The sequence below is a fragment of the Leucopleurus acutus genome (assembly GCF_964270905.1).
Source record: "Leucopleurus acutus genome assembly, chromosome: 2".
Classification (NCBI taxonomy): Eukaryota; Metazoa; Chordata; class Mammalia; order Artiodactyla; family Delphinidae; genus Leucopleurus; species Leucopleurus acutus.
The window spans coordinates 80,564,025-80,587,523 of NC_139143.1; the positions used below are offsets into that span (position 1 = coordinate 80,564,025).

The 23,499-nt window shown below is 41.8% G+C and overlaps 2 protein-coding genes and 1 pseudogene across 10 annotated transcripts in view; 1 reads left to right on the forward strand and 2 right to left on the reverse strand.

The window, feature by feature from the left end:
• The window catches only part of DAP3 (death associated protein 3), a gene marked incomplete at its 5' end in the record, with an annotated part of 30,442 nt that extends 7,817 nt beyond the window's left edge, over positions 1–22,625 (reverse strand). Inside the window, 5 exons of one of the 4 annotated variants that reach the window (XM_082834272.1) lie at positions 1,226–1,334; positions 3,738–3,839; positions 5,273–5,395; positions 10,189–10,240; positions 22,584–22,625. In XM_082834272.1, the coding sequence (XP_082690398.1) occupies positions 1,226–1,334; positions 3,738–3,839; positions 5,273–5,395; positions 10,189–10,230 (376 nt within the window). Of the gene's footprint in view, positions 1–1,225; positions 1,335–3,737; positions 3,840–5,272; positions 5,396–10,188; positions 10,241–21,192; positions 21,245–21,277; positions 21,377–22,583 lie in introns of those variants that run through there. The other 3 variants (XM_082834274.1, XM_082834273.1, XM_082834275.1) reach the window with 3 other exon arrangements.
• LOC309979139 (small ribosomal subunit protein uS2-like) lies at positions 11,631–13,196 on the reverse strand (annotated as a pseudogene). Its single transcript has one exon. The product of its transcript is annotated as a small ribosomal subunit protein uS2-like (transcript).
• Positions 21,780–23,499, forward strand: part of ASH1L (ASH1 like histone lysine methyltransferase) — a 213,764-nt gene continuing 212,044 nt past the window's right edge. For 2 of the 5 annotated variants that reach the window (XM_082834257.1, XM_082834255.1), the window contains exon 1: positions 22,058–22,422. The gene's annotated coding sequence lies outside the window, so the exon portion shown is untranslated. Of the gene's footprint in view, positions 21,820–22,057; positions 22,423–23,499 lie in introns of those variants that run through there. The other 3 variants (XM_082834256.1, XM_082834259.1, XM_082834258.1) reach the window with 3 other exon arrangements.

Consider the following 23,499-nt stretch of genomic DNA (forward strand, 5'->3'; position numbering starts at 1 on the left):
TGCCAGAACTGAACATCTTGCATGCCGCAACAAAGATCGCGTGTGCTGCAGCTAGGACCTGGCACAGCCAAATAAATAAATATTTTTAAAAATAATAAATTTATAAAAAAAGAGAAAGGAATAGTAGTTTCATTTTTCTCATCAGGAATTGATTTAGGAATGGATGTGTGACGTAATTCTGGGCAATATGAAATGAGGGATGTCTGATGGAAGCTTCTGGGAAATTTTTCTTTGTTTTAAAAAAAAAAAGAATGCAAGAAAGGAATGTTTACTTTTCTGGCCTTTGGACATGGCTCTGTGAAGATGAGATGTTTGGAGCTGCTGTAACCATTTTGTCAACATGAAGAAATCAACCTGGAGACAAAACCTAATATGGTGAGGATGACAGCAGAAAGATTAAAGGAATCTGAGTTCTCTCTTTTTTAAAAGAATATTCATTTGTTTGTTTTGGCTGCGCCCGGTCCTGGTTGCAGCGCGCAGGGTCTTTAGTTTTGGCATGCCTGTGGGGTCTGGTTCCCCGACCGGGGATCGAGCCCGGGTCCCCCTCACTGGGAGAGCGGAGTCTTACCCACAGGACCACCAGGGAAGTCCTGGAATCTGAGTTCTTGATGACCTCAATGAACTGCTGAAATAACCAAACCTGAGCCTAAACCTGATGTTCCTGTTCCTTAGGCAAAAATCATTTATTACCTAAGCCATTGTGAGTTGGACTTTCTTCTTACTCAACTGCAAATGAAGCATCTTAAGTGATAAACTAAAACAGGAGAAACACAACATGAGATGAAGAATTGGGTCATTTTAGAGATGAGCCACCAAAAGTTGGAGTATGTTAATATGCTATTTAATATGTTCATACCTAATTCTTTTAAAAAAAGCTGTTTTGACAGTACCACTAAAATAGATTACTTATGTCTTTTAAATTTAGGACTGCAAAAATCTCCAATTAGAGCAAGGAGTAAAAGAAACAAGTTCCTGAGGAAAATAAATTTAGTCAATTTTCAAAATATTAGAATTTTCATGCACTCTTACTACAGGAGTGTCAATTCTGACTTAACCCCTTCTGGCTAAAAATAAAGGTATTTTCTTAATTAAAAAAAAAAAAAAAGAAAGAAAACACCACCGAAAGGGACACTTCAACTGTCAACAAATAAAGCATTTCTTCTTTTCCCCCATTTGAGGAAGGAAAGCATTGGCTCAGATAGCCCAGGCAAGCAGGGAAGGATACAGAAAACGTATCGTACAGCTGGATGAGCAAAATTGGTGTTTTTCAGGTAATGCAGAAGCTCTAGGGCTGGTCTCCTTACCATCAGGCAAGCTTCATTGAATGTCTTCACCTAACAAAACAGGGAAAGAGGAAGGAGAGGGTGGGGTGTGGAACTTCTAGCCAGTTCTTGTTAATATACACTGAGTCCAACATAGCAACCATAGCATCAAATTGCCTATTTGTCATTTATTCAATTAGGAGAGGTTGGTATTGAATTTGAAAATTTAGCCATGTAATTTAGCTAAAAATTGAAACACATTATCCCGCACCAAGTGTGTAACATTCAGCTTTTGATTATTTCTGTAAATGAAGCACAGATATTACATCAGTTAATTGAAATTTACAAATAATCCAGACATAACTATGTAAACTACTTAAGGTTGATATAAATATTAAAAGCGTGTAAAATGCTTAACAAAGCATCTGACACATGGTAAGCATCAAATAAATGTTAATTCTTTTAAATTTATTTTTAGCTAATTTTTCTTTTAAATTAAATTAAATTTATTTATTTTTGGTTGCATCGAGTCTTAGTTGCGGCATGCAGGATCTTTCGTTGCGGCACGCAGGATCTTTTGTTGCGGCACGCGGGCTTCTCTCTAGTTGTGGCTCGTGGGCTCCAGAGTGCTTGGGCTCTGTAGTTGCGGCACGTGGGCTCTCTAGTTGTGGGGCAGAGGCTCAGTAGTTGTGACGCGTGGGCTTAGTTGCCCCATGGCATGTGGGATCTTAGTTCCCCGCGTTCCCTGCATTGGAAGGCAGGTTCTTAACCACTGGACCACCAGGGAAGTCCCTTTAGCTAATTCTTATTACTGTAGCCACCTAGACTTTTCTCTAGAACTTATATACATACCAGATCAGGAGCAGGTGTGACCAACTGCCCCACAGCTATGAGGCCATACCTGACACCACCAGGATACAGATACACCAGAGAACTGACACACAAAATTCATTCCCTTTATGCCATCAGGAATAATTTGGTGGAAAAATTTGGGAAGCAGTGATATGTGTGAAAATGATTTGCAAATAAAGTATTTAATAATGTCTACTGATAAGAATAAGTACCTAACAAATACTATTCACAAGTATATCAGATAGGGATTAAGATAGTGTTGGTATTTTTTAAAGAAATCCTAACCAAACAATTGAATTGGAGAAGGACTTTGACAGGTAAGTTCAAACTTAATGGAAAGTGAAACCTTCAAAAACATGATACAGATATTAAAACAGAAATGCCGTATTAGGCAATATGACAGTACTAAAATACACAAACAATGGTGAGGGAGTTCGCCTTTACATAAATGGAAGTTATGGAAAGAATGTATGAGTAATTCCTTCCAAAGCACTGGTGGTTAACCATTCTGAAAGCAACCTGCAATAGTTAAAGTTAGGCCCTCAGAACTATGTTAGAGATTGTACTATGAATGTCTTGGGACAGTTTAAAGATGATTTCTTCTGACCGTGTCCTATTTCCAAACTTAACAAAATTTTTGATGACAAGTTGTCTATGGCCTAGAAATAGCCCCTTTACTGGTGTCTCATCTAACTTCTTGAAATAAAACACATTGAAGAAATGACATCCTCTGGTTTCTAAGCTAAAAATCACCTGCACAGTCAAGTTTGATATTTCAATAAGAAGGAATAATTTCTGAGGCTGAAACTAATTGAGCAGGAATTATCCAAAAGAACCAATTTTCCCAGGGACTTCCCTGGTGGTCTAGTGGGTAAGACTCCATGCTCCCAATGCAGGGGGCCTGGGTTCGATCCCTGGTCGGGGAACTAGATCCTGCATGCATGCCACAACTAAGAGTCTGCATGACGCAACTAAGACCTGGCACAGTCAAATAAACAAATAAAGAAATAAATAAATGTTTATTAAAAGTGTTAAAAAAAATTTTGCCAACAAACTCTGTTTGCAGTTAACTATGAATTCTTTCAATGGCTATAAAGCAATCCAAGATTACATTCTTTGGGTTGAATTTATGACCACAAAACTACATTTTCTGAAAACCCATGAGACTGAAGAAGAACAATGAATGATGCATCTAATCCAAATATCATTTCTATTTGGCTCAAAAATATATTATGTTTTTGCTTTTCTATACATATAAACTATTTTCATGATATTTTGCTAAGGCAAATATTAAATTCATTTTTAACAATTATTTGAAGTCTAAAGTTTCTAGAAATCTGTTGGGTAACACAAGGAAAAGAGTGGAATATTATTTATTTACTTAAGAATATTTTGCCTGGCTCCAAAAAGGATTTAAAGAGGTTAACTGCAGATAAGCATTTGCTTAAAGTAATTATAACAACAGCACTATTCACAAAAGATAATCAATAGCTCAATTTATCTGATTTGTTTTTAAGATTCAAATTAAATCTTTTATAGTTTTCTACTCATTTAATTCCACCCCTCTGCTATCAACAGCTTGTGTTATAAGCTCCCTCCAATTCCCTCCCCTGTTTTGAGCACCTGCATTACAAAGCGAGGAGGCAGGCCATGGGAGAATACAGTCTTCAGATCTTGGAAGGATATGTTGTAGTGCTGACCCTCATGCTGCTCCCCATGCTTGGCCTAGGAAATAAAAATGCAAACAGGTATAATGGATAGAGTGACAAAGACTTTGAAAAAGTGTCAAGGGCCTTCTAGACTGTAGTGAGGAAACACTTCTCTCTCAGAGCTGGAAAAAATATTCTTTCATTTCTTAGACAAAAAATGCTCGCTGTTGTCCCCAAATCCACAGTGTATATATAAAGCTGATGTTGGCCTGAATGATGAAGCCAGTTGCTCGGCAACATAAACCCTAGATGTGGAAGGAGCAGAGACAAATCTTGCCATCTGGATTCTTCTGCGCTGTGCATAGAGATGATCCAGTCACGTGACAAGATCATCTGCATGCCACTGTTGCCATAGAAACCTCTGAGGAACTGGCAGATAAAGGGACTACAATTACAGGGAAAAGCTGAAAGGCAATTCAATGACTTCATTCACTTATTCTGTTTCATTTTGTGCTTGTGAAAGTAGATGAACGCTAGAGACATAAATAAAACACACCCTGCTGAGATGGTGTTTTGGGTAATGAGTTATTTTTTTCCCTTCCACAAGCACAGCATATGTTAAGTTGGGGCAACTCAGAGGGCAGGGGTAGGGACAAAAAGGGAGAGAAAAGCTATTGGTTCCCTTCACATTTAAGCACAGACCATACAACTAATTTTATTTATAAGAGGCAACAATAATACTGAGGAAGGAGAAATCAGCATTTAGCCTAATGGGACCTGAAATAGAAAATGCAACACTGGATACTGCTGGAATCCTGGTTTCTACCGATAAACTTCACTTTAAATACTGCTCTTCTCAACAAATCAAGTTAGTTCCCTCTCCAGACACTAGGAAATCCACTTAGAAAGGTGGAAGATAGTACCAGATTGGTTATTAGGAAAACTATGCGGTCCTAGGCAAGTAAGTTGATTTTGTTAGGGTTCTCCATACCAGGGTTGGTAAACTATGGCTGGCTACCCATTTTTGTAAATAAAGTTTTACTGGAACACAGCCAGGCCCATTTGTTTATGGCAGAGCTAAGTAGTTGTGACAGAGATCACTTTGGCTCATATGCCTAAAATATTTACTATATGATTCCTACAGGAAAAGTTTGCCAACCCATCATACACTAAGATCAATAATAACTACTAAATTTAACTTCTAAGGAATTGAGTAGTTAAGTATTTACTAGGTACCTACTCTATACCCAACAAAACCCTTGGCACAAAGTGAGTTCAATGGTAGGAATTAAACCAAAACAGATATGGACTGACCTGTCTGAGCTATGTTACCATAGTATCAGATAGGGATGGGGAAGATCAGGGTTCCAGAATGCTGTCTCAGGTACTGTCTGACTATATGTAAAAATCTGCTTAGCTTCTTTCAGTTTCAGTTTTTCTTATGTGTAAAATGATGGCAATACAAATTATAAGCCCTGAAAAAAACCCATATACACATTAGCAACTCACCGGATCATTCTCACTGGTGCGGGAAATAGCTCTGGGACTCTCAATTGCAACCTGGTTATCCAGGTGAGCAGCAAGGCATTGGGGTGCCTGGGTCCCTATGTGCAAAAAACGTCCAGGGTCCAACTATAAAAGAAACCATTTTAGTGTTTTACAATTAATAGGCTTTTTACGCTTGCTACAACACAGAGGTTTTAAGCCATATCTGCCACAGGGAAAAATATCACTATCATGCATTTTAGTTTTATGTAAAACAGATCCTTGTTATTATTTATAATTCTCTAAGTCCAATCACATTATTCATACTCTGAATCTGTTCCAGCTTGTGTTGCTATGTCTGGGCTCTGTCCCATATGGAAACAATTCCGTTAGAGATTGTTCAGGAGCATAGCTCAGCCATTAACAACCTAACTCAGGAAACTTCATTTAATGCTCTTGCCTACAGTGATGAATGGTGGCCAGTATTGTACAATTCCCAGCTGTCTAGTAATCCTAGTCACCTCAGTTATTAGGGGATTAGTGCAACGTTCCTATTTGATAGGTATAATTACACTCCTTGCAACAATTTTCTTGCTAGCTGTGTCCTGAAATAAAGAATCTTTCATTAAGAACATGTAATGAGGGAGTGAGTAAAGCATCCAGCTAAGTGAAAATAAACTGCTCTACAGGCAACTCAGTGAACTGCACATGGAAACCTCAGAACTGGGAAAGGTTTGGGGAAGAGGATGAGATTTCAGGAGATAAATCTGAGAAAATGCTAACTGGAGAACTCCCAAGCTGAGTTTAAGGATAACAGGCCTCGTGTATAAGTGAAAAGATGCCAGTTACAAGAGAAAGATTAGAGTATGAATCCAGTAGAATGAGGAAAACAGGGTTGTGAGAGATGGCTGTAGAAAGGGAGCTGCTCGCTAGGTCAATAGATAGTATGAAAGCTGCCTGTATTTATATTTAGTCTCACCAAGCAGCTTCATGAGTGCAGAAAATGTGTATTATTTTTGTACTACCTCTCATAACATTTATAACCATTTAACAAGACCTTTGACTCCCTGACAACTTTTTAACTGGTATCTTTAAATCTTTGACTCTTCATCTTTCACAGTCCAGAAGATTTGTCCTCCCAAATAGGTTTAACATTCAGCTAATCAAAAACTTTGGATGGTTCCCTATTAATGTCAAAATAAGTCTCAAAGTCCTTAGCATGATAATTAAGGCCACTGCTATAAGTTCAACCTACTTTTCTAGTCCTACTCCTTTATAAACTCTATACTCCAGCCAGCCAACCATGCTAAAACATGTTATTCACTTTCATGCCTTTATATTTCTGCTCATTCTATTTCAGCTTCCCTCTCTCCCTATTTAAATCTTACTCATCATTTAAGACTCACCTCAAATGTCATATCCTCTGTGAGGATTTGCCAGACACCTCCAGGCAAAAGCAATTATCTTTCCCTCTCTATAAATAGCACTTTCTTTGTATTGCATGCATTTTTACTCTGCCTTGAACTACATTCATGGCTTTTGTTAACTGAGTACCTATAAAATGCTAGGCAACAGAGTGTTATACACACATTATTTTTGAGCCAAGAATCCTAGAAGATAGGTAGAATATTACGCTGTTTTATTATGAAGGAAATCAAAGTTCAGGGAAGTTTAATAACTTTGTCTAAAGTCACAGAGTTGGTAGGTGATGAAATCAGAATTCAAATCCAAGTTTGTGGGACTCCAAAATCTTTATCCTTTTTATTGCATCATGTTATCTTACACACAAGTTTGTCTCCCATTTTAGGCCACACACACTTGAAAGAGAAAGGAAAGAGAAGGGATCAGGTTTTATTCATTTTTGCATCTCCTTCTCCAAGTACCCAGTGCACCACAAATACTTCATACTTGTGCCCTGGAATAAAAAAATCTTTCTTAGAGACATGATGAGATGGGGGAGTTTGTAAAGCATCTAGCTAAGTGAGAGTAAACTGCACTACACTGCAACTCAGTGAGCTGCACATATAAACCTCTGAACCAGAATTTGCATATTTAATGTAAAGTAATAGGGTAAAGTAATACAGTTGCTCCAACACTGTCTGCGAATGCAGAGACAGCAATGTTTATCACATGTACTCTATACCTCCCAGCCTCCCTTGCAGAAAGATTGGGGTCACATGATTAGTTCTGGCTAATGAGCTATCAACAGAAATAACTTGGGTCAATTCTAGTCAGAGCCAGTTAAGAGTGGGTATAAATTCTCTTTTTTCTCCTGCCATGGCAACCTTAAAACCTACATGCTGAGATGGCATCCCAAGATGACAAAACTGCATCCCTATGTCTATCCCCTCCCATATTTGCCTGTAAACCATTTTTTTTGGCAGCACTGCACAGCACGTGAGATCTTAGTTCCCCGACCAGGGCTCGAACCCGTGCCTCCTGCAGTGGAAGTGCAGATTCTTAACCACTGGACCGAAAAGGAATTCCCTCCCTGTAAACCATTTTGGAAATATAGCAACATCAAGAGCAAAACAAAACATACACACAACACAAACAATATCATGTGTTGAGTTAAGCCAATAAGAATTCAAGGCCTGTTACCTCCATAGGATCTGAACAATACACCCTACAATGTTCTCAATTCTACTGGAGAGAAAGCATCATGTCTCTAAATAAAGTAGCAGTCAAGTGGAAAATTAAAGATATTCAAGGACCACAGGGTGGTGCTATTTCTACAAGAAACCTTTGACTTTTTAGTTAAATGTTTTTTGTAGCAAATTAAAAGCTAGCAAAATGGATTCCTTACTTATTCGTGTCATATATGGCATCACCCAGCTAGTCTCTTGTCTCCAGGGAAAACAACCATATGTACAACTGCCTCTGCACCGTTCCAGAATGAAAATCATGCAGTTCTTGAAAGAAGGGCATTCACGAGCCAATAAAGAAGGTAACTCTAAACTAATCTACAAAAAGCATAAAATCTTCTCACTGACATTCCTCTGTACTTTGGACTCAGGTCTTTCTTGTCTGCTATAAAGGAAGAAGAAATTGTAGCCTTTTAATATAATAAGTTGGGGCCAGAATCCATCCCTTTGTTGATCTTTGCTTTTTCATATTGTTTTATAAAAATGGGTTATTTTATGTACATAGGTTTGTCATGAATCCCTGGAAAAAAGGTGAATCCTATAGAGGAAGGGCTCCTTTTTAAGGAAATCTAATCTGTAATTAAATGATCAGATGGAAGTGACTAAGCCCTTCCAGCTCAGTTCTCATCCTTTAGGACATAACTCTGGTAGGATTTCCTCTGGACCCAACTACTCCAGGTTAGGTGCTTCACCATGCTATAACAATCATTTATTCATGATCCCACTACTGGACTTCCAGGTCCTGAAGAAAACATGGACCATAAAATGCAATACAGCACAGTGGTTAAGGCCACAGGCTATGAAGTCAGACAGACCTGGTATCTAGTCTGGGTTAGACAACTTCACAGCGTGTTACCTCAGGCAAGTTACTTAGCCTTTCTAATTCTAAATTTCTGCATCTGTGAAACAAAAATATTATCTACCTCAGGGGTTGATCATGAAGACTAAGAGAAATAAAGCACTTAGCACAGTGCCTGGCACATAATGAATGCCCACAAATAGTAACCACTGGGACTTCCCTGGTGGCACAGTGGTTAAGAATCCGCCACGGGTTCGAGCCCTGCTCCAGGAAGATCCCACATGCTGCAGAGCAACTAAACCTGTGCGCCACAACTACTGAGCCCATGCTCTAGAGCCCGTGAGCCACAAGTACTGAGCCCGTGTGCCTAGAGCCCGTGCTCTGCAACAAGCCCACGCACTCCAAGGAAGAGTAGCGCCTGCTCGCCGCAACTAGAGAAAGCCTGTGCACAGCAACGAAGGCCCAACGCAGCCAAAAATAAATAAATAAATTTAAAAAACAACAACAAAAAAGACCCAAATAGTAACCATTATTAGTGAAATGAGTCATCTTAGAATCCTGAGTATCTGCCATAAGGAAGGTGCTGAAAAACTATTTGCTAAATAAATGAGAGAATGAAGTAAAGCAACAGAACAGTCTTTCTTACATATAATTTTATTATTTTAATCAACTATCAACTATCAGAAATCAGCAACTTAGGGCTTCCCTGGTGGCGCAGTGGTTGAGAGTCCGCCTGCCGATGCAGGGGACATGGGTTCGTGCCCTGGTCCAGGAAGATCCCACACGCCACGGAGCAGCTGGGCCCGTGAGCCATGGCCGCTGAGCCTGTGCGTCCAGAGCCTGTGCTCCGCAATGGGAGAGGCCACAACAGTGAGAGGCCCGTGTACCGCCAAAAAAAAAAAAAGAAAAAAGAAATCGGCAACTTATTTTTTTTTAAATACTTCATGAAGGGATGATAATCATTGACCCAAATGGAGAATAATGATAATCATTGACCCAACTGCACTTAAGCTTATTTATCTCCTTTAAAAAAAGTCAGTTCTCCTATGATAGGGTAAATTCCCAAGCGCAACTATTCTACTAAGACCTGTTATTGGATTTTTAAAGGGCAGTTGGGAGTGAAGTGTATGGGCAGAGAAATGGAATTGTGACTGTTCTTTTTTTTTTTTTTTTGCGGTACGTGGGCCTCTCACTGTTGTGGTCTCTCCCGTTGCGGAGCACAGGCTCCGGATGTTCAGGCTCAGCGGCCATGGCTCATGGGCCCAGCCACTCCGCGGCACGTGGGATCTTCCCAGACTGGGGCACGAACCCGCGTCCCCTGCATCGGCAGGCGGACTCTCAACCACTGCGCCACCAGGGAAGCCCGTGACTGTTCTTTTGAGCAAAACTAGTCAGCTGAAGTTCTCCAGAGCATTTTATTCTGGATACAATCAATCCAGAAAAGAAATCCACCTAAAGACAGTTTACACAAAGCACTTAGGTCAGTCAGGACTCACCTTATGGACGCTGGAGATAAGCCTTGTCATTCCTTTCAGCATTATCCCTGCACTTTTAAAAAAAAGTGAAAAGGTAAGCCACAACTGGGAAAAGATATTTGCACAACGGATTAGTATCTAGAATAAATAATGCCTTTAAATTGATTTAAAAAATGAGCAGAAGACACGAACAGATATTTCACAGAAAAGGGAACACAACTGGCTAGTAAACCCATGGAAAGAGTTCGACCCTTATGACAAATCAGGGAAATGTAAATTAAAACCACCACAATGAGATACCATCCACAACCATCATATTGAGAAAAATGAAAAAGACAACAGCAAATGTTAAAGAGGCTGTGAAGCACTGGGAAGTTTCCTATACTGTCAGTGGAATTATAAATACAAATATCTTGGAAAACAAATTTGACATTATCTGTAAAGTTGAAAATGTACATGTCTATGGCCCAGGTATTCTACTCCTTCGTATTTATTTTAGAAAAACACATATACATGTACACTGGGAAATATGTATCACAATGTTCATAGTAGTAGAATATGAATTATCAGAAACTGTAAAAAGCCCAAATGTCCATTGATAGAAGAGTGGATAAACGGAGATATGGTCACGCAATAGATGCCATACAAAAGTAAAAAGAATAAACTGCAGTTACATGTAAGACATAGATGGATCTCAAAAACTAATGCTGAGTGAAAACTGTAATATACAGAATGATATAATTTATATGAAACTCAAAAACTTAAATCCTAGTTATCTGGAGAATACACATATATGTAATAAAACTGAAAGAGAAAGGCAAGAGAATGATAAGCACACATTTAGAATAATGCTTACCCTTAGGGAAGAGGTAAAGGGACAAGATTGGGGCAGGTCACACAAAGGAATTGTAATGATCTATTTCAAATGATGGATAATAGATATGAGTATTTGCTTTATTATTTTTATACCATGTGTGCTATATTTATTCATTTGTATGTTGGAAGTATTTAACTAAAAAACTCTAATCATGTGGGAGCTAAAAAATGTTTAAAATACTTAAATGCAACTCTCAATATTCACTAGTAGACAGCATAACTAAATCAAATCTCCAGGTAATCACCTACTTCATTTTGGCTAATAATTTTCACCTTACATCCAAAATCTTTAAAGCAGCAGCAACAACAGTGTTACACCCGTTTATTCAACAGTAACAACAACAACAGAGTCGCACCCATTTATTCAACAGTTACTGAGCACCTATTATGTGCCAGGGCCTGTGAATAAGATGGTGAACAAAGCTGTTCAGTCCCTGACCCAACAGAGCTTATAGTATGGTTAAGAGATGACACAAACTCCTCTGAATTCTATCTCCTTTTAGTTTTCAAGTTTACTATTTCTCTTTTAGAAACTGCTTATTTTCCCATCAACCTCTTTCCATTTTAAGAGTTTGTGGAAGAACAGCTTAAGACCACTCAGTGGCTGTTCCTACTCATTCAGTGGCCTGAGCAGTGGGAGCTGCAAACCAGTCTTCAGTGGCAGGCTGAGCACTCCGGTCTTCAGCAGGGAACTGCTGAATAGGCACAGGGAGCACCTGCACACCTTCGGACCAGTCTGCCGCCTCAGGTTGAGCAGCAGTGAACTCAGGAGCTGGAGCAGCCCATTCACCCTGAAATTCCTCCTTGGTCACAGTCTTCTCAGCTGCCACCTGCTCTTCCTTTTCAATCTCTTCAGGAACTCTGTAGAAGTAGAGATCAGGCATGACCTCCCATGGGTGTTCACAGGAGATGGTGCCACGCATGCGCAGAACTTCACATCAGACTCACTGAGTGAGCTCCCTTGTTGTTGCATGGGATGGCAATGTCCACATAACGCAGAGGAGAGTCTGTGTTACACAGAGTAATGGTGGGCAGGTTAATGTAAAAGGCCTCTGTGAGAGACTGGTCAGCCCTGGGATCAGTAACCAACCAGAAGCCTCGGCTCCTGGAAGGCTGCCTGGATCTGGTTAGTGAAGCCTCCAGGAGTGAAGCGGCCAGCAATAGGAGTAGTTCCAGTGACAGCAGCAAACTTCAGCACAGCTTGCTGGAGGATATGACACTGACATCAGCTGGGTTTTCAATGGCAACAATGGCACCAGCTGCCAAGAGAAGCTTCTCTCAGGTTCTCTTCAGATTTATGATGTAGATGCCATCACTGTTCCTTTTGTAGATGTACTGTTCCATTTGGAAGTCAAGGTTGGTGCCACCTAAGTGGGTTCCAGCTGCAAGAAATTTGAGGACATCCTTCTCCTTCATTTGCAGGACATCAAGGGCTCTGGACATTGTGAAAGTTTCCCTTTAAGTTACAAGGGAATCCAGAACAACGCCGTACAGACCCCGTCTGGGTAGCGCGGAAAAGGCAAGTTTACTTTTTAATAAAGATGCAAAGCATTCCTTAATTCAGTCATTCAAAAATGTGTTTTGTGTTTTCACGTGCCCACACTATACAGACTACACAGTGGTGAACAAGACTGGCACGGTCTCTACTGGCCTGCCTCACATTTACATGTGGGATTGCAGGGCTCCTTTGCTGTGTTTGAAAACCAAAAGTTCTAGAGCAGCAGTTCCCAAAATGAGTTTGGTGAATACTAACTAGTCATAAAATGCACCAATGTTCTCTGGCCAAAGAAATTTGAAAATGCTATATAGTTATTCACTTCTTGAATAATTATAATATATGCACATATTCACACATTTAAAGGCTTTGGGGAAAACTATAGTTAAGAGACTTCATTTTAATCCAATTTACTTGGCCTTGGAACCCTTGGAACTTCCCTTGTTGCAAAATACTATTAATAACATTCTCCTGGCTGCTAGTGGAAGGGCTGCTGCTGTGCAGTAAGGTGGCAACTGTGAGCATGTGCCCAGGCGTGAGGATGAATTCTACTAGGCCACAGGCAGGGTTGAGGTCCCCTCTGTTCCCTGTTCTTCAACGGTTCTCCTTTGTTCTGCCTTACACTGCCTCTACTGCTGTCCACCACTGTCCAACGCCCACCACCGCCACCTGCTGCCTAATCCAACTGTGCAGAGAAAAGCTAACAGAGCAAGTCTAAGACTGCTGTCCTTAGAAAGGCCTGGTTGCAAGGTTGCCCTTTAGCTGGTGTCTCAGAACTTGGATTTCAGGATCCCACCATTCCCAGAACTGGTAAGAGTGGGTCACTGTGCCTCAACTATTTATACAAACAACATGGTTTACATTAAACACCTGCTTTCCTTCTGAGAGTCTGGAAATTTACGACATGCGAGGCTGATAATGACTATATGACCAGCCCCAGTAGATACCGTGGGCACTGAGACTCTGTTGATAGTTTCCCTGGATGGCAACATTTCACGTGTTGTCACAAGTTTTTGCTGAAGGAATCAAGTGTGTCTAATGTGATTCTACTGGGAAAGGACTCTTGGAAACTTATACCTGGTTTCCTCCAGATTTTGCCCAACGTGCTTTTTCCCTGTGCTGATTTTGCTCTGTATCCTTTTGCTGTAATAAATCATAGCTGTAAGTAGGACTATGTGCTGACCTCTGAGTCCTCCTAGGGAATCACAGAACCTGGAGGTAGTTTTGGCAACGACTGACACAACCACCCAGTGCCCAACACTACCCACCATCACCTGGTACCCAACACCACCATCTTTGACCAGCTCAGTTTTCTTAACCCCAGTTCTTCTCAATCCTCCCCTATTTCAATTACCTCAACTCCCTGCCTCCAACACTGTCCTCCCCGATCCGTGATCAGCTAACTCTCATACCAATTCTAACCCTCTGTATCAGCTGATTTCCAACCCTAAGCCCTCTACCTAACCTCAAGTTTCCCAACTTCCAAACTACTCAAGACCCCAATGCCACTCCAACAGGATCTGGCCTACCCGACCCTGCTCCCTAGATCTTCTCAATGTGCCCTGGTACAACCACTGTTATGAGACAGCTGTGGGCTGCAGCTCTGGAGGGAGGTAGTGTCCTAGAAAGAGTGGGTGACATGGTCCTGAGGTCACTACTTCTTCCTCCAGGTATGCCTGTGGTCATTGAGGCCATTACTCTGGCTATGTTTTAGAGATTATGGGAAATGCTGGTCAGGAAAATGTGACTAGCTTTCCATCTTGTATCCTGTCATCTTGTATCCATATTACAACATTGGGTCTACTAGCCTCCATCGTTGAACTTCTCCAATCTATCCTTTCCACTGAAGTCTGGCTCTTAAAACCCTTCAATATTTTCCTACTGCTTTTAAAGGTAAATTACACACACACACACACACACACACACACACACACACACACACACACACACACACACACACGGCTTATATAACAATAACAGAAGATTCTTTAAGAAAAAAGGGGGGGTGAATCTCAAAAGTCTGATCTCAAAGTAGACAATCCAGACTAAACCACATTTTCCATGTTCTTTAAAATATCTGTAAGTAGAAAAAAATCCTATTGACAGGCCAAATGAAAGCAGAAGAATGGAATATTTGCTCATTCTACATTCCAAGACATATACAAATCAGGGCACTGCAAGAAAAAGGTTCAAAGCCACTAATACTATGAAAAAATTGAGTAATGATTTCTCCTTTCGGTTTTTTCATATCCTTTGAATGTCGATTTGCAGAGTACAAGTTAACCACATTGTAACTGGAAGGCAGATAAAGGACAGGTTTCCTATTAAAACTGACTGATGGGGCTTCCCTGGTGGCGCAGTGGTTGGGAGTCCGCCTGCCGATGCAGGGGACACGGGTTCGTGCCCCGGTCCGGGAGGATCCCACATGCCGCGGAGCAGCTGGGCCTGTGAGCCATGGCCACTGAGCCTGTGCCCCGCAACGGGAGAGGCCACAACAGTGAGAGGCCCGCGTACCGAAAAAAAACAAAAAAAACCCACTTCTCTAATATTGTTCAACTGTCATCATTCTGAAACTCTACCTGTTGTCTATTTCTACTATTTCAAGGAAGCAGAGTCCTCCCTCCAATCCCAGTCATTCTTTGTTTAAAGTGTGGATAGGGACTTCCCTGGTGGTCCAGTGGTAAAGAATCCGCCTTACAAGGCAGGGGATGCGGGTCCGATCCCTGGTCAGGGAACTAAGATCCCACGTGCTGCGGGGCAACTAATGCCGCGTGCCTCAACTAGAGTCTGCGAGCCGCAAATTACAGAGCCCACGCGCTCTGGAACCCGCACGCCACAACTAGAGAGAGAAAACCTGCATGCCACAACTAGAGAGAAGCCTGCACGCTGCAACGAAGATCCCGCATGCCACAACTAAGACCCAATGCAGCCAAAAATAAATAAATAAAAAATAAATCTTAAAAAAGAAAGAAAGAAAGTGTGGATAAAACAAATCCCAGAGACAAATAATTCCTTAGTCTTTAAACCCTTTGAAGTGTTTTCAGGTACACTTGTAAGGGACATTTATTCACTATTGTATTTAAAGTTCTGTCACTCTTCTGACAAAACTTTCTGGCTAGTGTTAGAGCTCTCTTTCTTTAAAAAGAAAAAAAAAAAAGTACTGTCACATAGGCCAAGTGTACACTGAAAAGGAAGTCAGAAAAAGCCTGTACCAAACTTAGAAAGGTATCCCAAAGGCTATATGCTAACACTTCAGTGGTCACAAAAATCATAGATTATTTTTTAAATTAAACATTTACTATTGAGATATTTATATATTCACAGGCAAGTGAAAGAAATAATACATGTTCCATGTATCCTTTACCCAGTTTCCTCCAATGGTAACATCTTGCAAAACTATAGTACAATATCACAACCAGGATATTGACCTTGATACAGTCAAAATACAGAACATTTCCATCACTTTAAGGATCCCTCATGTGGCCCTTCTACAGCCTCCAGCACTTCCCTCCCACAACCCTCCCATTCCTTAACCCATGACAACCACTAATCTGTTCTCTATTTCTGTAATTTTTTCATTTCAAGCATGTTATATAAATGAAATCATATGGTATGCAACCTTTTAATATCAGCTTTTTCCATTCATCATAATTTTCTGGAAATTCATCTAGGTTGTGTGTTACATGCATCAATAGTTTTTCTTTTAATCCTGAGTACTATTCCATGGTATGAATGTGCCTGTTTGTTTAACCATTCATCCATTGAAGGACATCTGGGCTGTTTCCAGGTTTTGGGTATTACGAATAAACTGCAATGAAACATTTGTGTACAGATTGTGTGAGGAGAATCAAATTCTTCAGGTTAAGGTGATCTAGTTCAAGAACTGAATTAATGCTACAATGATCTGAATAATAATAATAGTATTTTTCAGAAACAGGCTCTATATTAAGCAATTTATAGGCACTGTCTCACAACACAATCCTATGAAGTAGATATTACATCCATGTGAAAATAGGGATGGACAGACTAACTTGCCCGAGGGTATATAGCCTAAAAGTGACAGTTCTGGAATTCAAACCTATGTTTGACTCTGCAGCCTTTGCCATTAGTCACTGTGTATATTGTATTATCAATTATCAAGTGCCTGAACATTTCCACTGATGGGGAACTCACAAAGCAGTCCTGCTTTTATGTAAAGTTCTTTCACAATCTGAGGTGAAATGTCTCCTTGTAGCTTCCATTCACTATCCCAGCCTTTCTCTTTGGTTTTACAAGCTACCTTCCATGTGATAAACTGAAGGTAGTTATGTCCCCTATTTTTTCTTTTCCAGGGTAAATGTCTTCAGTTTCTCAAAGCAATCATCATACAAGTCCTTTATATTACTCATCAATACTCTCCAGCTATCATCTATCTTTTCTTAAAATAAATTTATTTATTTAATTTTTGGCTGCATTGGGTCTTCACTGCTGCATGCCGGTTTTCTCTAGTTGCTGAGAGTGGGGGCTACTCTTTGTTGTGGTGTGCAGGCTTCTCACTGAGGCGGCTTCTCTTGTTGCGGAGCATGGGCTCTAGGCGCACGGGCTTCAATAGTTGTGACTCGCGGGCTCTACAGTGCAGGCTCAGTAGTTGTGACGCATGGGCTTAGTTGCTCCACGGCACGTGGGATCTTCCCGGACCAGGGCTCAAACCCATGTCCCCTGCGTTGGCAGGCGGATTCTTAACCACTGCGCCACCAGGGAAACCCTCACCTATCGTTTTTAGATTTTATATTTTCAAGAGTAACTATTTTGTTATTCTATAACACCACTGTTTCATTGACAACACAGCTTACTAACATCATCAGTTCTTTCTTTCTTTCTTTTTTAAACAAATATTATTATCAACAAAATCGCAGCAGCCCTTTTAATGGAAATTGTCAAGCTGATCTCAAAATTCATATGAAAATGCAATGGACTCAGAATAGTGTATAAAACCTTGAAAAATAAAGAACAAGGTTGGAGGGCTCACATTCCTGATTTCAAAACTTACAATGCTACAGAAATCAAGACAGTGTGGTATTAGCATATGCCTATAGATCATATGTCTGACCCATGTCTACAGATCAATGGAACAGAGTTGAGAATTCAGTAATAAACTCTTATATCACAGTCAGTTGATTTTTAACATGGGTGCCAAGAAAATTCAATGGGAGAAAGCACATTTCTTTTCAAGAAATGTTGCTGGGACAGTAGAATATCTACATGTAAAAGAATGAAATTGGAACCCTACTTCACATCACACACAAAAATTGACTCAAAATACATCACAGACCTAAATCAAAGTGCTAAAACTATGAAACTCTTCGAACACATAAAGGAATAAATCTCCACGACCTTGGATTAGGCAATGGTTTCTTAATGATGCCAGAAGTAACAAAAATAAAAAAAAATAGATACTTGGACTTCATCGAAATTAAAAATTTCTGCTTCAAAGGATACCATCAAGAAAGTAAAAGACAGGAAATCCTCTGGCAGTCCAGTGGTGAGGACTCAGTGCTTTCATAGCCAGGGCTTGGTTCAATCCCTGGTGGAGTAACTAAGATCCAGCAAGCCTCTTAGCGTAGCCAAAAAAAAAAAAAAAAAAAAGGAAAGTAAAGGACAACCCACAGAATGGCAGAAAAGATTTGCAAGTTATATATCTAATAAAGGACTTATATCCATAATATATTGTACAAAGAACTCTTTACAACTCAACAATAAAAAGAAAATGTAACTCAAAAATGGGCAAAGAACTTAAAGTTTCTCCAAAGAAGATACACAATGGCCAATAAGCACATGAAAAGATGCTCAACACCATTAGTCATTAGGAAAATGCAAATCAAAAACACAGTATGATACCACTTCACACTCACAAGGATAGCTAATATCAAAAAGAACAGACAATAACAAGTAATGGGGAGGATGTAGAAAAACTGGAATCTTCATACATTGCTGCTGGAATTGTAAAATGGTGCAGCCACTTTGGAAAACTGTTTGGTATTTCCTCAAAAGTTTAAATGTGGATTTACCAAATGACCCAGCAATGGAGTCCAAGCTCGCTCTGCTCGCTGCATGACAGGTCAACAAGTCGGAGACAAGGTGTTGAGGCAAGGAATATGACTTTATTCGGAAAGCCGGCAGACCAAGATGGCAGACTAAAGTCTCAAAATAACTGTCTTATCCGGGTTTGGATGCCAGTTTCTTTCACAGCACAGAGAAGGGGAGGAGATGAGGAAGTAAAAAGGCCATAAGTTTTGCAAATATCACCTGGAATGGCCAGCCTCGGGGAGAGGAGGTGTTAATTTCTTCTTTCTTGTAGCCATCCACAGGTGGACAGGGGCCGGATGTTTCCCTGAACAAACCAAATGTTTCCCTTTGGTTTAACATTCAGGCATTTGGGGCCGGTTCCCCGAGGCAGGCCATTATGTATAGACAGTATCCTTTTAGTGAACAACAACAGCGGAAAACAAAGGTTAAAGTAAAAGAAACAGATCCAACATGCACTGCTGCTGTAACAAATTACCACAAACTTGGTGTCATAAAACAACACAAATTTGTCATCTTAGAGTTCTGTGGTTTAGAAGTCCAAAATCAAAATGTCGGCAGGACTGTGTGCTTTCTGGATGCTCTAAGAGAGAATCTGTTTTCTTGACTTCTCTAGGTTTTAGAGGTTGCCCTTTCATCTTCAAAGCCTAAAAGAGTTGGTCAAGTCTATGACCTACTGCCTCACTCTGACAGAGTCTCTGGTCTCCCTCTTCCACCTTTAAAGAACTCTTGTAATTACAGTGGGTCTACCAGATAATTCAGGATAATCTCCCTATTTTCAGGTTAGCTGATTAGTAACCTTAATTTCCTTCTGCCATGTAACATAATGTGTTTACTGGTTCCAGGGATTAGGACACGGACATCTTTGGGGAGGAACCAATATTCTGTTTTCCATACCATCCTTGGTTCAAATAATTCAGGGTTCATTCATTCAATAAGGTCATTTTATTGAGCACTTAATATATTTTAGTCTCTGGTAGGCACTGGAGCATAAAAGAACTGAATACGATCTTATTTGTCTATAGTTAGCTGACAATTCATGAATCAGTGCAGTTACCCAAAGCTAGTTAAAGACAGAGACTGTAAGTAACTTTCTTTATATACAAGTGTAGTGGAATTCCATTAAAGGTGTTTTTTCTTTTTAGCATATGCAATTATGTTGCTAATGAGAAATTTACTATGAAGGCAATGTGGTATAGTGAAAAAAGTTAAGTTTTTAAGAGACAGGCAAATTGAAGTCTAAAGAGTTACCCAACTTCTTTGAGCCTCAGGCTTCTCATCTGTAAAATGGGGTAAGATGATCTATTTCAAAGTGTTGTATAAGAATTAAACAGGAACACAAGTTCTCTTGACATGGTATTCCACAAATGTTAATTCTCTTTCTCTTCTCATATTTTAAGTATCTAACATTCAGTTCAACATTTCCATGACTTGCTTTGCACTAGACTACAAAAGAATATAAAAGAAACGTTACATAGTCCCTGACCTCAAATTAAAAGTGTTCTTGGCAGGGTAACACACCTGCATACATGACACAATAAAAAAAAAGATCAATGGCTCCTAAATGGCTCCATGAAAAAGTTGGGACTTAAGGTTAGGAAAAGCAAATATATAGTGAGGTAATTAAGGCGGATTTCCCTTAAAAAAAAAAAAGCAAACAAATAAAACCTGATCCATATTTTGAAATATAATATGTTAAGGGGGAAATTTAGGAGTGTCTACTTGAACTTTAGAGCTTGAATAGGCCTTTGAGATTAAGCTAGTACAGTGATTTTCAAACTATTCCCAAATCCCTACAAGTCCACAGATGTGAAGGAAAAGGGAAACCCAAGTGGATCCGTCACCTAATTTATTCAGTTTACCCACTGGGTGAAACTAACGATTACTAGAATAGAAGAAAGCTTTGGAATTATCCGTGGATTTTAATAGTCCATAGTTCTCCTGAATTCAATCATCAAGAAAAAGTAAATGTTCATGCAGAGTTTTGCGAAACAAGTATCAGTAACCACGGAAATCTGACAGACCTAGTTTTGCACTGTTTTACCAACGATTTGGAAGAATAGAACACAAACTACCAATTACACCCACAAACTTTATCAACATCAAGAGTACTGTGAACGATAACGTTAACTCTCTGCACTTTCCCTGTGCCTAGGAGCGAATTCTACTTTACACATATTTTATAATTTTACCACACACCAACCCTGAAGGCAGATTTGGAGTTAACTAATTTTTATGTTCAGTTTTTCGTTTCTTGTTGATAAGGAACTAAGAAGAATAACTTTCTGAAGGACACACAAGACACGGGAGATCGAGTCCAAACCTGAACTTGAAATATATGGTGTCCTTATCCTCTAACATAAGGCTGCCTAATGAGGTTGAAAATGCATCATCCATCCACGAGGTTTGTGTAAAAGTGCACAAAAACATCATCGCGTACAGACAGTGGTGTGAAATTCGAAAATCTAAGCTGGGTTTAAAAAAAAAAAGGAAGAAAGAAAAAGCCGACCACTGAGCCGGTTCCTTCTTGGGTCCTAGGTCCGCAACACAGAGCCCGGAGGGAAGCCCCCTAGGAGGGTTGCCGGCCCTACTGTCCTCACTCCCTACCTCATGGAGGCTGGGAGTCCCACTCCTTTCCCTCATGGGTACAACCCCCGTGCCGGTTCACTTCCTCACCGAGAGTCGCGGACCAGCTCTCCCGACCCGGTAAACCTCAGACACTGTCAAGCGCTGGCTGCTCGGCGATCGTCCCGCAGCAGAGACTCAAGCTCGGGTCGTACGGCAGGAAGCTGCTCAACGCGCAGCCGCCGCGGCCTCCAACCACCGGCCAGCGGAGGGGCGCTAGGCCGCCCCCAACCAGCTCACTGCGGCCAGGACGAGGCAGGGGAAGGGAGCCGCGGCGTCGCGGCGCCGCGGCCAGCGAGGTAAGTAGTCATAAGTGTCTATCCGCCACTCGGGGTAACTCCTGTCCTAACAGCAATCTCTGCCGTCTTCGCCTGTCGTTTTCTCCCCCGCTTCTGCAGCCGACAGGAATGGAACAGTCCCGCGGGGGGATTGTGGGAGGCGCACGCGCGAGGGGTGGAGGGTTTGTGGGGGGGGGGGCCGGCGGAGGAGGAGGCGGCGGCGGCAGTGGCGGCGGTTGGTGGCAGTGGGGGCGGGGAAGGGGGGGAGGAGAGGAGAGGAGGCGGAGGAGGAGGCTTGGGCTCTCGCTGCCGAAGGTACGCGTGAGGGCCCGCGGTAGAGCTGGCTTGACAGGGGCCAAGGGGAAGTGGGGGACTGTGCGAGGAGGCGCCCCAGAGCGAGTGCGTACTGGCTGGCGGGCGCGCAAGGCGGCCGAAGGCGGTGGTTGGTGGGAGCAGCGAGCGACGAGCCCAGATACACTCTGGCGCGTGCGGGCGGCCGTGCGCGCTCCGCCGCCCGGGTCGGGTGAGGGGGGGAGGACGAAGGGGGAAAACGCGAGGAGGGAGGAGTGGGAGGTGGGGGGGCACGAGGCGCCCTTCGCTCCCTCCCTCCCAAGGAGCTGCCGCCGCCGCCGCTCTGCCGCCGCTGCTCCCGCCGCCATTTTGGGTTCGCTTTGCGGAGGGGGAGACGATCCTCGTCTCGGTTGCGGGACCCGCCTCCCCTTAGTTTCCCCCGCTTAGCCCCACGCCTTTCCCCTCTCCTCTCTCGCATTTCCGCCAGTCCGCTCACCCGCTGGCCGCCTCCTGACAAGCGGGAGGGATCCGCTGTGGACCAAGGGAAGCGGAGGAGCCTGGTGGCGGCCGCCCCCTCTTCCCCACTTCCCTGCACTCTCATCTCTCTCGGCCTCGGCCTCTGACACGGTGAGTAGAACCGCCTGGGGAGGCCTTTGGGCCTAGGTACTCCCTCAGCGACTTAGTCCTTGGCTTCCTGGGAGCTACTGTCATCTCCCGGACCTGGACCTCCGGGAGAGCGGTGGTAAGGATGGGGGAGGGGAGAGTAGGGAAGGGGATCCTGAGCTTACCGGGAAGTCCCTCCTGGCGGGGGTGAAGGGGTGTCCCTGACAGGCGGACTCCTGGCTTGGGGGAGGGGGCGGGAAAGTAAGCGAGTGGAGGCGGAGTCGGCTGTGCCCCTGACAGGTTAGTTTGTTGTGGAGGTAGGATTGGGGCATCCCCCATAGTCCTGTTTGTTTCGTTTAAGGGATAAGAGCGGCAGGAGGAAAGATCTTCTGAGGGTAGTTTACGTGTACGATCAGATCTGTGGTGTCCCTGACACGCTGAACTGTATGTAGGAAGGATAGAATGATCTCAGTGTTACAAGTTTAATAAATGTTACTGGCTAATTTGTGCATTGAAAGACATGTTTTTGGTCTAGAAGACAGATGGTATGTTGGTGTATAGCGGCTGTGTTTGTGTGTGTATGCGAGGAAGGAAAGTGTTCCGGAAGAGTTTGCTTGTATTTGTATAAGTGTAATGGAGTTCCACTTATAAGTTAGTTTATTTTAAAAATAAAACTTGGGGTGTTCCCTGCTGGTTGATATGTATGTGTATTTTAGGGTTTGGGAGTGCCTTAATACTTGCTGGGAAAGAGAAGTCATGGCAGTATTTTAGAAATACAGCATGTAAATGTGGGGTCAGGGATGGGAGAAACTTGTCATAGCCAGTTATTCTTAAGAATAGTCTGTTCCTCAGAATAGGGTGAACTGTGTAGATGTGAAGGCCCAGAACATTTTTACTTGAACAATTACTATGAGGATATAAAGAATGGATGGCCTTCTTGTTGATCTGAGTTTATATTAACACTTTATAATGGAATAAAGCTTTTTTATTGTTCAGAATGCTCTTGCAGTTTGTTTGTGATCCTAAATAAATCTCTGTGAAAATGGTGGGATGGGTGTTTCCTCCCATTTTACCAAATAGCAAATTGAGGCATAAAGAGAT